Here is a 13791-nt window from a genome sequence, read left to right as displayed (position 1 = left end):
ATGTTATATCAGTTGTGAACAGTATGGCAGTAATGGTAGCAGTAGTATGTGGCCATGTTCTAGAAGAGTTTATTTTTGACATTTCACCAGCCACAGCATTCTCTGAAGATGCCAGCCACAGATGCTGGCAAAACATCAGGAATAAACTCTTCTAGAACATGGCCATATAGCTGGAAAAACCCACAAAAAACTATTGATGCTGGCTATGAAAGCCTTCGACTTCACAGCAGTAGTATCTTTATTTGCTTCCATCTCGATCTCTCTGGTTGCTTCATTAGCCTCCATATTTAGGTTCCTCTTCAAGTCCATATTTTTTTGCTAGGTGGTGTGACGTAAGACAAGCAGGGATAGGGAGTGGCTCACCCCAGCTAACTCTCCTCTTTCATGCTGTAATCATTCTTTCAAAGCCAAAAGAAGCCTGATGCACATGTGTCTTCTGCAAACCTGTCACTGCATTACACTCCCTGGCAGCAAAATAGCAGGAGGGGGAGCCAGACACTCAGAGGGAGGGCTGCGCTTTATCAAGGGCTGATGCCTCCCTCCAAGTTGTGAGCAGATGGAAGATGGAAACTGCTGAGTTTAGCATGTGGGGGGATTTGAGGGGCTTAATCTCAAGAATGGCCTTAAGCAGCTGCTGAGCAAAGCAAGTCCAGTTAGATTAACGGGAAAACTTGTGGGTGCCCTCTGTGTTGTACCTTGGCCTTCTTCACCTGTCCTTCATATTGGGTCAGTTTGCACACCTGATTTTCATGAGTGGCAAAATCCCCCTGAGCCAGAAAGCAGGTGGTGGTGGAGTGGACAGAGAGACTAACTTGTAAGCAAGGTTGATACATTTTAAGGGAAAGAAACCGGGAAGGCTCTGTTTTGAATAAGATCAGGCCAGACAAAAAGGCTGGAAGACCCAGAGGACTTTCTTGGAATTTCCCCTTTGCTTGGTGATAGTATAGGGCAATGGGAGCAGGTGCCAGTGCTGAGGAAAAACATTCCCGTGAGCTAGAGAAGAAACTGAAGGAAGATGCAGAGAAGGATGCCCGGACAGTCAAGCTCCTGCTTCTTGGTAAGTGCACCCACTAAGGAACTCACCAAACCTTTCGCTACAGTGGGACTGGTGTGCCAGTTAGTTGTTTTCCCCTTGCCCTTGGGCACTCTCTTGCCTCTTAGCCCAGTGCGGTGCCTATGGAACATTTTGTGGAGGGTGCTGCTCCATTTCCCCTTTGAAAAAGAGAAGGTCTTTAGTGACACCCTTCTCCAGAGCCCTTTTTATACCACTCCAGGAAAACCAACACTGGGAGAACCATTGAGATTCCTGTATGGACTTGTTAAAAATATAGTGATGCTAAAATGGTGGTTTTGGTGTCTTCCTAGGAAGATCATGGTGGCATGGAGGATATGGACATCTTAAAGAAAATTACAGGAGAATCTTCTGGATTCGTCACTTGACTTGATCAGTAGTTGATGGTTATGGCATATCATTCCAGTTCCTGCTATCCATATTTTTTCACTGATTTCCTTACACTTAAGGTCTATGTGTTTTTAATGTGTCAAAGTCTTTCCTCCAGAATGATTTTATAATATATATATATATATATATATATATATATATATATATTTGTGGGATAGTATGATACACACTCCTAGTTGCTTTAAGTGTAAATGGCATATCTTGTTTAGATTTGAGGAGCCAAAGGAAAGCATCTGACCAAATCTAACACCAGAACAGTTAGCATCAGTACACCATCTTGCACAGCAAGGCTTCTTGCTTCTTTGTTGGGGGGGGGGGGGGGATCAATCAACACCTATAGGTGTTCACATCTGTCAAAGGTTTATCCCTTTTGACAGAACCAGCAATGCTTTGAGGAATCCCCTTTTCCTTACAAAACTCCCTGCTGCTCTTCTCCATATTCCAGTGGAATGTTCCTCCACATTACTGGGTCTAAAGCTGGCAAAGACAAAAGTATGACTCTGGGATGCATGCACCCTTGCCCCAATTATTTTTGCAGATCCCTCCAGAATCCTCTTTTCTGGGAAAAGAAAGGGTGAGTTTCCTCTCTTGGAAACCTCCAGGAGTGGCAGTTCACCTTTTAAATACGCCACAGAGATCCCTTGAACTGTTTAACATGGGAAAAAATATACCTGTTTCTAGACATCAGAAGCAAATTTCTGGCCACATTCAGTTTTGTTCTATTGTTGTTGTCTGGCTTTTTCGGCAGCCTACACAGTCTAGGACACCAGAAGATCACGGTTGGGATACCTGCTCAGCCACAGAAACCCCCATATCCTCTCAGCTTAGAGGAAGGCAATGGCAAACCTCCTATAAACAAATTGTGCCAAGACAACCCTGTGATAGAGTCACCATAATTAAAAAATGACTTGAAGGTACACAACAAATTTCTCGTTTAGGGATACAGCTGTATTTTTTCAAATACTGGGATTTCCTTCAGAAAGCTAGCTCCTCCTCTTCGCCTTTGAGTAGTGTCATTTTGACCACATGAGGAAAACTGAAATTACTCTGAAATAATGCTGAATGGGGAGTGGTGAGAGCCAGTGTTGTTTAGGGCTTTGGGTCTTGGACTAGCACTCTGGGGACCAGGATTCAACTTACCGCTCAGCCATGAAAGCCCACCAGGTGGCTTTAGGGATGTCACACAGCCTCATGTGAAGGCAACGGCAAATCCCTTCTGAAGCAATCTTCCTTCACCAAAACAATTGTGAAAGGTTCATCTTATGATCACTGTAAGTAGGAAATGACTTGATGGTAGACATGTACAGAGTGGTTTGCTAAATGTTAGAAACATAGAACAACAACAACAGTCCTAGAAGTCCCAGGACAGAAAATTGATCCCTGGAGTTGCCACACATTTTTGTAAAACCATGCAGCCACTCTGTGCCATTTACAGTGCGGAGGCATTGTGGCTAAGCCATTCATGGCCCAGATCTCACTATCTCAGCATGAAGGTGAGCAGTCCTTCAGCCGTCTCATCTCAAAGCCTTTCAGGCCAGGTAATTTTCCACACAGTGCCATCATCAGCAGGGTGTGGTGGGTACACACCACACCAGGTGACATCTACCAGAGGGGATGATACCACTGGGAGGTGGTGCAGCCAGTTCCCCTAGGAGACCTCATCCTGGCTGGTGGGATCAGCAGGGAGTATTGCGGCACCTCCGTGCTGACCTCTGCTGCCTTTGTCCACCCAGCTCCCATTACAGTTGCTCTTGATCTGGAGGAAGAGGAGGAGGTTGTGGCCTGCCTGCTTTCCCTGCCCTAGTTCTGGTGAATAGTGGTGCCCCAGCAAGCCAAGAACAGGAAGGAAGGGATGTTTTAGGGTATGGGCTTTTCTGTGGCCCAGCATGCACTTCTCTGTGTGTAGAAGCTGAGCATCAGTAGTGGGGGGAGGTTGTGTGGCATCATGCACATAAGAGCTCCCAATTCTCATGATGGTTGCCCCATCTTCTGTCACCCTGGTGTGACACCAACCCTAGTGACATCACTGCTTCTGCAGCTCACTTGCTGCAGCACTAGTTGAAGCAATATCTAGAGGGGAGCTGTTAGCATTAGAAACAGCTCAAGAGAGAGAAGAGAAGAGATCTGTCTTAAAGTTGATCACTCAAAAGACCAATATGCCCTCCGCTCAAGGAAACAAAACTGGCCTATTATGATAATGAAATACTTAGGGGTTCAACAGACTGACCCAAAGGGGTGGCAGGACACCACCCCTTTCCTAGCCGGATCGGGGCTGCGGCAACCTTACAACACAGCCCCAATCCAGCCATGGCTCCTTTTTGCACCCTTGAAAGGGTGCCATGGCCACAATGGCATGGCTATATGGCAATCCTTCAGTGCTGCATCATCCGGACGCAGCGCCAGAGGCGCACCATGATGCTGTTCACCATGTGGAGCATACTGGGTGGTGTGTGTGTGTGAGAGAGAGAGGTGGTGGTGGTGGTGGTGATGATGATGATGATGATGATGGTGTTTCAATAACTAGAAAATCAAAAAGATATGCACAAAGTCAGGTTAAAAAATTAAATTATCATAGGTAATTTTTCAGTCAATGCCTCCTTCACGGAAGATTGTTTTCCATCAAGTTTAAAATTAGTAGTGGTGAAACCCATTCTAAAGAAACCTTCCCTCTATCCCCTGGACAAAAATAACTATCAGCCAGTATCCCTTCTTCCCTTTTTGGGTATGGTGATCGAGAGGGCAGTTGCCAACCAGCTCAAGCAGTCTTGGATGACACCGATCATCTTGATCCATTTCAAACTGGCTTCAGGTCGGGATACGGAGTTGAGACCGCCCTGGTCGCCTTGGTTGATGATCTCCATCTGTGCATCAACAGGGGAAGTGTGGCCCTGTTGGTGCTCTTAGACCTCTCAGCAGCCTTCGATACCATAGACCATGGTATCCTTCTGGAGCACCTGAAGGAATTAGGAATCGGAGGCATTGCTCTGCAGTGGTTCCAGTCCTATCTCTTGGGCAGGTTCCAGATGGTGTCACTTGGCAACAGTTGATCGGCAAGAGAGAGCTCAAATCGGGCATCCCTCAAGGCGCGATACTGTCACCAATGCTATTCAACATTTACATGAAGCCGCTGGGTGAGATCATCTAGACACATAGGGTGGGGTGTTATCAGGACGCTGATGACACCCAAATTTATTTCTCTATGTCTCGGACTGTTTCAGTGACTAAGGAGGGCATCTCTCCTCTGAATGAATGCCGGAAGTCGGTAATGAACTGGATGAGGGAAAATAGACTTAAGCTGAATCCAAACAAAATGGAGGTACTCGTAATATGTAACCCCAATCTGGGTATGGAGATAAGTCCTCCAGTCCTAGGTGGGATCACACTTCCTCTGAAGGACTGCACCCGCAGCTTAAGGGTGATTCTGGATTTGTCACTTCAACTATCTTCTCAGATTGACACGACAGCCAGGAGTGCCTGTTATCAGCTTCGACTGATATGCCAGCTGTCTCCCTAGCTGGAACAGTGGGACCTAGAAATGGTTGTACATGCTCTAGTAACCTCTCGTCTTTACTTCTGCAATGCGCTCTACATGGGGCAACCCCTGTGCCATGCCCAGAAGCTTCAATTGATACAAAACATGGCAGCCAGACTGGTCACCAGAAAATCCAGGTTCAACTGAAATACACCCATTCTAAAATCACTACATTGGCTGCCTATGAGCTTCCAGGCACAATACAAGGTGTTGGTTATCACCTATAAAGCCCTACATGGCTTGGATCCAGTCTACTTGAAGGAATGCCTCCTCCCATATAATCCTTCCCATACACTCCGTTCCTCTGGGAAAAATCTCCTACAACCAAGAAGGACCAGACTGGCGGTGACCTCCCAGAGATCCTTTTCTGCTGCCGCCCCAAAAACCTGGAATGACCTGCTGGAAGAGATTTGCCAATCACCCTCACTGGAGGCTTTCAAAAAGGCGACAAAGACCCTTCTCTTCCGGCAGGCTGTCCCAGATTGATCAGTCCAGAACCGATTGAATCCATCCTCCTCACCACTTTCTCACTTGCAGATTCTGCAATAATTTTGATGTATTGTTACATATATTTAACTATGTTTTATTGTTTAATTTTAAACTGGGAGGGAGGGTTAGGCTAGGGTTTTGTGGGTTACTGTTTTATCACTGTGTATTGTATAATCATGTTGTTACCTACCTCGACCCCCAAAACAGAAGAGGCGGGATATAAAATAAATTTTCATTCATTCATTCAAGAGAAAAATGATGTCCACTCAGCAGCCTGTCCCCACTGACCCTTGGAGGAGCCTTCTAAAGCTTTTCCTAGGAGCAGCAGACAAGATTCACCCCCATAGCATGGGGTGCATTTCTTGGAGGGGAAGAATAAACATGTTAGGCAATGGGCTTGCATCAGGGTCTACAGGAATTGGGAATTTGCTGTACAGAAAATGTAAAATACCTCTTCCGTCACATGACCAGTAGGTGAAAAGAAGTGAGATGGAAGCATCGTTCAAATGAGAAAAAACATTTTCCATTCTGTAATGTTTCTCGATTAAATTAGGCCAACAAGTCATGAATTGAATCGAGTCAATGCATCATTCATTGCTGAAGCGAGTCCAAGTTGAGTCGTTGAAACAAATTGAATCCGACTTGAGTCTTAGTCAACTGAGTCAAGTCTACATCACTGGATATGAGCTGCAAATATCTGCACCAAGCCACTGTTAAATTCACAGCTACAGTGTCCAATTAAAAAAAAAGGCAATCCAAGATTTAGACCTCTCCAAAGAATGAGTTTCCTCCTTTGCTGTTTCTTACTGAAATTAAAGTTGGAAAGAAAGGGGTTGGTGCTCTATTTATATACAGTGGTACCCCGGGATACGAAATACCCAGGTTACGAAATTTCCGGGATACGAAAAAATCCCATAGGAAATAATTGTTCCGGGTTACGAATGTTTATCCGGGTTGCGAAAAAAAATTTTGGTGCTTTTTTCGGCTTTTTCGCACGAAACGCGGCTTTTCCCCATTAGCGCCTATGGCGATCCGGCTTACGAAGGCTTTTCGGGTTACGAACGGCGCCCCGGAACGAATTAATTTCGTAACCCGGGGCACCACTGTATATATATATAAATTTCATTCTTAAAATGTACTAAATGCATAGCCACTTATGTGTGTCATAATTCCATATATGAAAGCTCCTAAAGTAAACCAAAGAGGTTCAGAGTGGGCTGTTCTACATGTCTACATTCTAAGAGGTTTCAAATGTTTTTTCCTTATGTTAATTACCATGAGTTATGTAACTGCGAAGGAGTAGGGGTGTTGTTTGGTTTCAGACCTCAGCTCTTACCAGACATCTTTTTTAGCCTAACAACATTTTCAAACACACAGTGAAAAATAGAGAAGTAAACACATTCTAACATTCTAGTATCTGACATTTAGACTTGACCAAAACCTACAGAATGAGGTGATAGACTGGACTCACATCAGCTTACAAGGCTGTTTTTAAATAATTCCCTGTTTTAAAACCTCCCTGCAAATTTATTATTATTATTATTATTATTACTATTACTATTATTATTTGACATGTTAGGCAGAAGGGTTATACACTAGCCTGCTCTGTGAAAGAGATTTGGAAATTACTTTTTAAAATGAAAATAATAATAATAATAATAATAAATTTTTATTTATATACCACTTTTCCAACAGATCAAAGCAGTTTACAAAGATGCATAAACAATGACATAAATAATTACATTTACAAATATACAACTAAAATTCAACCCCTTACCTTAACTACTGTTAAATTAATCAAAATACAATTAAATTAAGAATATTAAAGTCTATTAATATATACTCCCAACCCAATATCAAATATACAAATACAATAACAGCAGCAAAAAACTCATTACAATACAATAAAATATAAAAAAGATAACAATTAAGGCAATACTATGTTTTTCCACAATTCATTCTATGTCTCCCCTCATAATCTGTTGTTATTACTGTTGCAAAAAGAAAAAAAAGCCCTAACTTCCACAAAAGGTGACATGTTACATTTAACAGTGTTGCTTGTGACATACTACTTCCAAAGTCAACTCTGAATAATATTAGTTCTCTACTGAAGGTGAGGATATTTTAACTAAGGGAGTACTGAAAGTGTTATTTCTCCAACTACAATCCTTTGTATTAGCATATTCTGTTGTACTTGTAGTGTGGGCCATAGACCTACTAAATGGAATAAGGTGCAAATGCTACAGGATAATAGAAAAGAAAACTGATGCTGCTGAGGACATTTTTGATATGGACCATCCCTAAAATGAAGTCCAAAACCAGAGTTTCATATGAAGAACTGAAATACTTGAAATATAATTAAAGTCTTTGTGGAGTGCATAAGGAGCTGATGTATACTGGTTTTATTCCCTGTTGGTTCATCTAACCTGCTCCTTAGGCCAAGGCCATGCCCAGTCATTATCCTTCAACTAAATAGCAATAGCAAGTACATTTCTATACCGCTTATCGGTGCACGTAAGCATTCCCTAAGTGGTTTATAAACTATAAGCTAATTGCCCCCAACAAGCTGGGTACTCATTTTAGCAACCTTGGAAGGATGCAAGCCTGATGGCTACAAATGGAAGCTTCTGTATGCAGCCTCTCTGCTCTGTCATTGGCAACAGCATCTTCTGTCATTTCTGTTGGGAGCATATAAAAGGAAAACATGGGGCCAAGCTCATTTGCAGGTCTGATGTATATTTAGAAAGAATGAACTGGTTACTATGAATTTCACCTGCCAGTGGCAACTAGTGACTCCCATGTCAGTGGGGTGATAAATACACTCCAGGCTTTAATCCAGGAATAAACAGAGATTCCCAAGGTGCTAAACTCTATTCCAAAACAGGCCCAGCACTCTGGACAGCCCTTTTAAGGCCAGTCAAAAAGTGGAATGGATCCATTGCCGCACTGAAATGGAAGCCACTACCTGTCACTGTCTTCTGCTGGTCATCTTGTGTGTACCATGGAATCTATGGCATAAACAGTGGCATCACTAGGAGGGGGGGGGGGTGCAGACCATACCAGATTGCACTCTAAGAGGGGGTGATACCAGTGTTCCTCAAACATCTGCTTTTTGGCAGCAATGGGCTGTGGCATTTACCTATGTTCCTTTAAAATGCTGAATAGATGGCGGGAGTGGGGTGAGACTGTGGAGTTTATCAAATGGGAGGAATTCCTCTTAAATTCGAATGAAAAGAAAGTGGGGCCAGAACGCATTCACTTAAAGTTGCTAGTTTAGCGCAATTACGTGAATGCACTTTGCGTTCAAACTGGCTTCCCATTGCCTGAAAATAGCATGCCATTGCCCGAATTTGCGTGTGCCAGTCTATCACGCAATAACGTGAAACCACATGATTGCGATTGGACTGACTTCCCATTGCCCAAATTTGTGTGTAGTAGGTTATCACGCAATAACGTTAAACCCCATGATTGTGTTCAGATTGCCATTGGATTATACTTCCAGTTTCCCTTGTCTGATAAACTCCTCAGTGGGAAGAGAAAAGAGAGGCCCCAGAATTTTTTTTTTAAAAAAATATTTCTTATTCTTTTACATTTTTCTTTACAAACATCACCTTTTTACCCAATTTTCACAGTTACATGAAACTATGTACATATAAATACATTTAGGCTACATGTGTGATATTATAATTTACAGTTATAATTTTGATTTTGTTAATTGCATTGTTTCCCAGTTGTTACCATTACAGTCAGTGATATGCAGGAATTATGATTAATGAGTAACATTGGTACAAAAAACACTGCTAAAGATTCTGTATGGTGTGGGATGGGAGGAGGTCAATAGGGGGGTGACACCATGAGACCGTCCCTGGTGATGCCAACTCTAGTGACACACATAACTCAGTTCTGGGGATAGACATAAATTAATCTCTTTTCCATTTCCCTTTCTGCAGGAGCTGGGGAATCTGGCAAAAGCACCATTGTCAAACAAATGAAGTAAGTCTTACTCATTTACAGATAGCAGATTTTAGCAGTTTCTTACAACATCTCATAAGGAATGGTGGCAAAACTATACCAATAGGAATTATAGTTGGCCCTCTGTAAGCATGAATTCAACCATCCATGGCTTGAAAATATATATTTTTTTAAAATCCAAAAAGCAAGCCTTAATTTTGCTATTTATATGGGACATTATTTTACTATACCATTTTAATTAATCGGACTTGAACACCCATGGATTTTGGTATCCATGGGGGTTTCTGGTATCAAGGGCCCAGTGTACTTAACATACCAACTACTATTACAGCAAACACTAAGGCATTTTCCTCTAGATGAGACCAATAATTCACTAACACAATACCCTCTGCTTTGCAGGAAAATACGTTGTTCTGTGGTTACAGAGCTGCTTTATAGCTTTTGTTTTAAGTGTACAACTAGCCAAATACCAGTATCATACATATACATCAGTCAGGGAATTCCTCTATAGAAAGTGTGGATGACTGCAGCAGATATGCTCCTGTAGGGCTATGGAGACCACTCCAAATAACAAAAAATGCAGATGGGGAAGCAAAACCTGAATTGTCGACTTCTGGTTTTGAAGGGGAAAAAAGTGTGTTTTGATGCTAAAAGGAGGGAGGTGAGGCTGGATTACTTCAAACAGTGAATTGGTATCGGGGGGGGGGGGGGCTTCCAGAAAGGACTGTTTGCCCTTGTTTTGGCCCCAAGAAGGACACCTGGGGGAAGCTTTAGAGGTCACACTTTGTCTCCCCGTCTGGCTGGAGATTGTGTGCTCTCTACCTGTTGAGTGTTCTGAAAACTTTCCTGTCACATAACAAAACAGGGAATTAAGCTGCTGTCACACTGCAGAATTAATGAAGTTTAACACTGCTTTAACTGCCATGGGTCCATCCTATGGAATCCTGGGATTTGTAGTTTGTTGTGGCACCAGAGCTCTCTGACAGAGAAGGTGAAATATCTCGCAATGTTACAAATCTCAGAATTCCGTAGCATTGAGCCATGACAGCTAAAGCAGTGTCAAACTGCATTCATTCTACAGTGCAGATGCAGCCTCAGAGAGAATTACTTTCAAATGTGCAGGGAAAGATGACTGGCCGTCCTTGTCCTTTGCTTCTCTCGGTATTATTATTATTAACTTTTATTTATAAAGCGCTGTAAATTTACACAGTGCTGTACATACAATCTTGTGTGTCAGAGACAGGGGGGAGAGAAGGAGGGAAGGAGAAATTGCCTGTTCTTCTACACTTGGAGGCAAGAAGTTGCAGCTGAGAGCCAGCAAACACTGTGCACTGTCCCAAGAGAAGAAACTACAGTAAGGCTGGTCAAGAAAACCTCCTTGAACCTGTAGTCCAGAAGAGATCACAGGATATTCCCTTTGCAGTGATGTGCCACAATATACTGCATTCCCCCCTTTACTGCTGCCCCAGAGGCAGCCACTGGCCTATCTGTCCTTGGCTGTTTAACTATAATGTCAGCCTAGTTTTGCTACCTGACATCCTACAGATCCCCTGAGAAAGCCCTGCTACAGATCTAAGTCCTGATAGTGGCAGTCGCAGTCATAGCCATGTTCTGGAAATGATTTGATGCTCTTTTATTCCACAGAATCATCCACCAGGACGGTTACTCCTTGGAGGAGTGCTTAGAGTTCACCGCAATTATCTATAGCAACACCCTGCAATCTATGTTGTCCATTGTGAGGGCCATGGAAACACTCAGCATCCAGTATGGTGACACAGCCAGACATGTGAGTCACTAAAGTATGGGCCTGGTCCCAAGTGGTTCATATTCATTGCCTTCCTCCTCCTCTTCTTTGGGTACATCTGCACTGTAGAAATAGTACAGTTTGACACCACTAACTGTTCTGGTTCCATCCTACAGAATCCTGGGATTTGTAATTTTGTGAGGCACCCGCACTTTTGGGCAGAGAAGGGGCAAAAACCTTGCAAAACTATAATTCCCAGAATTCTATAAGATGGAGCTATAACACTTACAGTGGTGCCAAGTGACATTATTTCTACAGTGTAGAAATAATATACAGTGCACCCTTTGCCTTCGTTGTCTTCTAAGGAGAAGTAGCAGCTGTACTTGCTGTTCTGGTTTTTGCTATACCAGTAATGCATAGCATTTCATAGCCATTGACATCAAGATGCCATGCAAAATAACAACACACAGTTTAGAAAAACAGGGAGCAAAATCAAGAGAACTCTGCTTGCAGGCTGACAATCTAAAAAGGAGCCAGGTTCAATACATGGCTGCTGGCCTGTGGGTCATTTCTACCTCTCCTTGGGTCTGCCACAGCAGAAGATGCCATCACTGTCATGATCCCAGTGATTCTGCTGGGAAGCAAGGTTCATACTCCCCACGTGCCATGTTCCTGAGTGGAATCACTGTGATTTCTTTCTGAAAACATGGGCAGTGCAGGAGGAATGGTAACAGCAGCAGGTTGGGCTGCAATGGTATGAGCAGAATGTAGCCCTGGTGCTTTTTGGAGATGGGAAATACAGTTCTCCTCCCCTGATGGAAGTAAATAGTTACACTGGGGAAATGAAATAAGATCCCCTTCTAATGAAAGACAACAGATGCAAAGGAACCCTAAGGCTCATCTACACTGCAGAATGAATGCAGTTTGACACCACTTTAACTGCCATGTCTCTACCCAGGTCTCTACCCAGATCCCCCCCGGGGGTGGTGGACCTATTAGGATGGTCCACCCTCGAAGGCTGATGGAACCCAAAAGGTTCCAGGAAGCCCTAGAGGGATACATAGTTGGAAGTGACGGCGACTCTGTTGATGCCCTGACTGGTATTTGGAATACCGGTCTCTCTAGGGCTATACACAGCATCACTCCCAAGCGCCCTCTCAGACCCGCTTCCAAGTGCAAGCCCTGGTATACGGAAGATCTCCGGGCAAGGAAGCGGGAACTGCGACGGCTAGAGTACCGTTGGCGGAAACACCTTTGCTTAGACGACAAGGCTCTCCTAGACCAACTGTTAGAGGACTACGGAGAGGCGATACGAGCAGCTAAGAACTCGTTCTATGGTGCTCGTATTGCGTCCGCGGAGTCGCGTCCAGCAGAGTTGTTCAGAGTGGTCAGGGAGCTAACTCAGCTCCCTCCCACCCTGAACCAGATCCTTGAACCTTCTAAGGCCTGCTGTGACCAATTTAATAACTTCTTCGCGGATAAAACCTCTCGGATAAGCGAAGGTCTTAACGCCGACATTATAGCAGAACCTAGGGTAGAGGCGTCCAGAGCCTCCGTGGACTCCATTAAACTGGATCAGTTTGAGTTGGTAAGTACCGATGATGTGGACAAGATCCTCGGAAGTGTTCGGAAGACGACCTGCTCTCTCGATCCCTGCCCCTCGTGGCTAGCGGCCCAGGGGGGACCGGCAGTAACTTCACTGTTACGCCGGATCATTAATACATCTTTGAGGGAAGGGCAATTTCCATCTGATTTAAAATTGGCCATTGTTAAACCTTTATTAAAAAAGCCCTCCCTCGACCCCCTGGTACATAATAATTATCGACCAGTCTCGCTGCTGCCATTTCTGGGGAAGGTGATCGAGAGGGCGGTTGTAATCCAGCTTCAGTCGGTCTTGGATGAAACGGATTATCTGGACCCATTTCAAACTGGCTTTCGGGCGGGTTACGGGGTTGAGACGGCCATGGTCGCCTTGGTCGATGATCTCCGTCTGGGCATCGACAGGGGAAGCGTGTCCCTGCTGGTGCTCTTGGACATCTCAGCGGCTTTCGATACCATAGACCATGGTATCCTTCTGGGGCGCCTAGCAGAGGTGGGAATCGGGGGCACTGCGCTCCAGTGGTTCCGGTCCTACCTCTCTGGGAGGTCCCAGATGGTGCAGCTGGGAGACGTGTGCTCCGATGAGCGGGCCCTTAAAACCGGGGTCCCTCAAGGAGCCATTCTGTCTCCCATGCTATTTAACATTTACATGAAACCGCTGGGAGAGATCATCCAGAGACATGGGGCGCGGGGTTATCAGTACGCTGATGACACCCAAATAATCTTCTCTGTGTCTCCGACTGATGCAGTGACCGAGGATGGCGTCTCTCCTCTCGTGGCCTGTCTGGAGTCAGTAATGGGCTGGATGAGGGAAAACTGACTCAAGCTGAATCCAGAGAAAACGGAGGTACTTATGATAGGTTCCCCTGGTCCAGGAATGGCGGTGGTTCCACCTGTCCTGAACGGGGTCACGCTCCCTGTGAAGGACTCCGTGCGCAGTCTGGGGGTGCTTCTTGACTTGTCGCTTCACCTGACCGCTCAGGTGAATGCGAC

The 13791-nt window shown here is 44.4% G+C and overlaps 1 protein-coding gene across 1 annotated transcript in view; it reads left to right on the top strand.

Annotated features, from left to right (window-relative positions):
* Positions 1 to 951: 951 nt before the first annotated feature.
* The window catches only part of GNAT1 (G protein subunit alpha transducin 1), a 38225-nt gene continuing 25385 nt past the window's right edge, over positions 952 to 13791 (top strand). The window contains exons 1-3 of the mRNA XM_089525834.1: positions 952 to 1057; positions 9434 to 9476; positions 11100 to 11241. Coding sequence (XP_089381960.1) covers positions 952 to 1057; positions 9434 to 9476; positions 11100 to 11241 — 291 coding nt within the window. The remainder of the gene's footprint in view (positions 1058 to 9433; positions 9477 to 11099; positions 11242 to 13791) is intronic.

Source organism: Sceloporus occidentalis, unplaced genomic scaffold (genome assembly GCF_023333645.1).
Source record: "Sceloporus occidentalis isolate IW3139 unplaced genomic scaffold, rSceOcc1.0.p SCAF_1, whole genome shotgun sequence".
NCBI classification, from domain to species: domain Eukaryota; kingdom Metazoa; phylum Chordata; class Lepidosauria; order Squamata; family Phrynosomatidae; genus Sceloporus; species Sceloporus occidentalis.
Note: the sequence above shows the minus strand (reverse complement) of the source record. Positions and strands in the feature narration are given on the sequence as shown.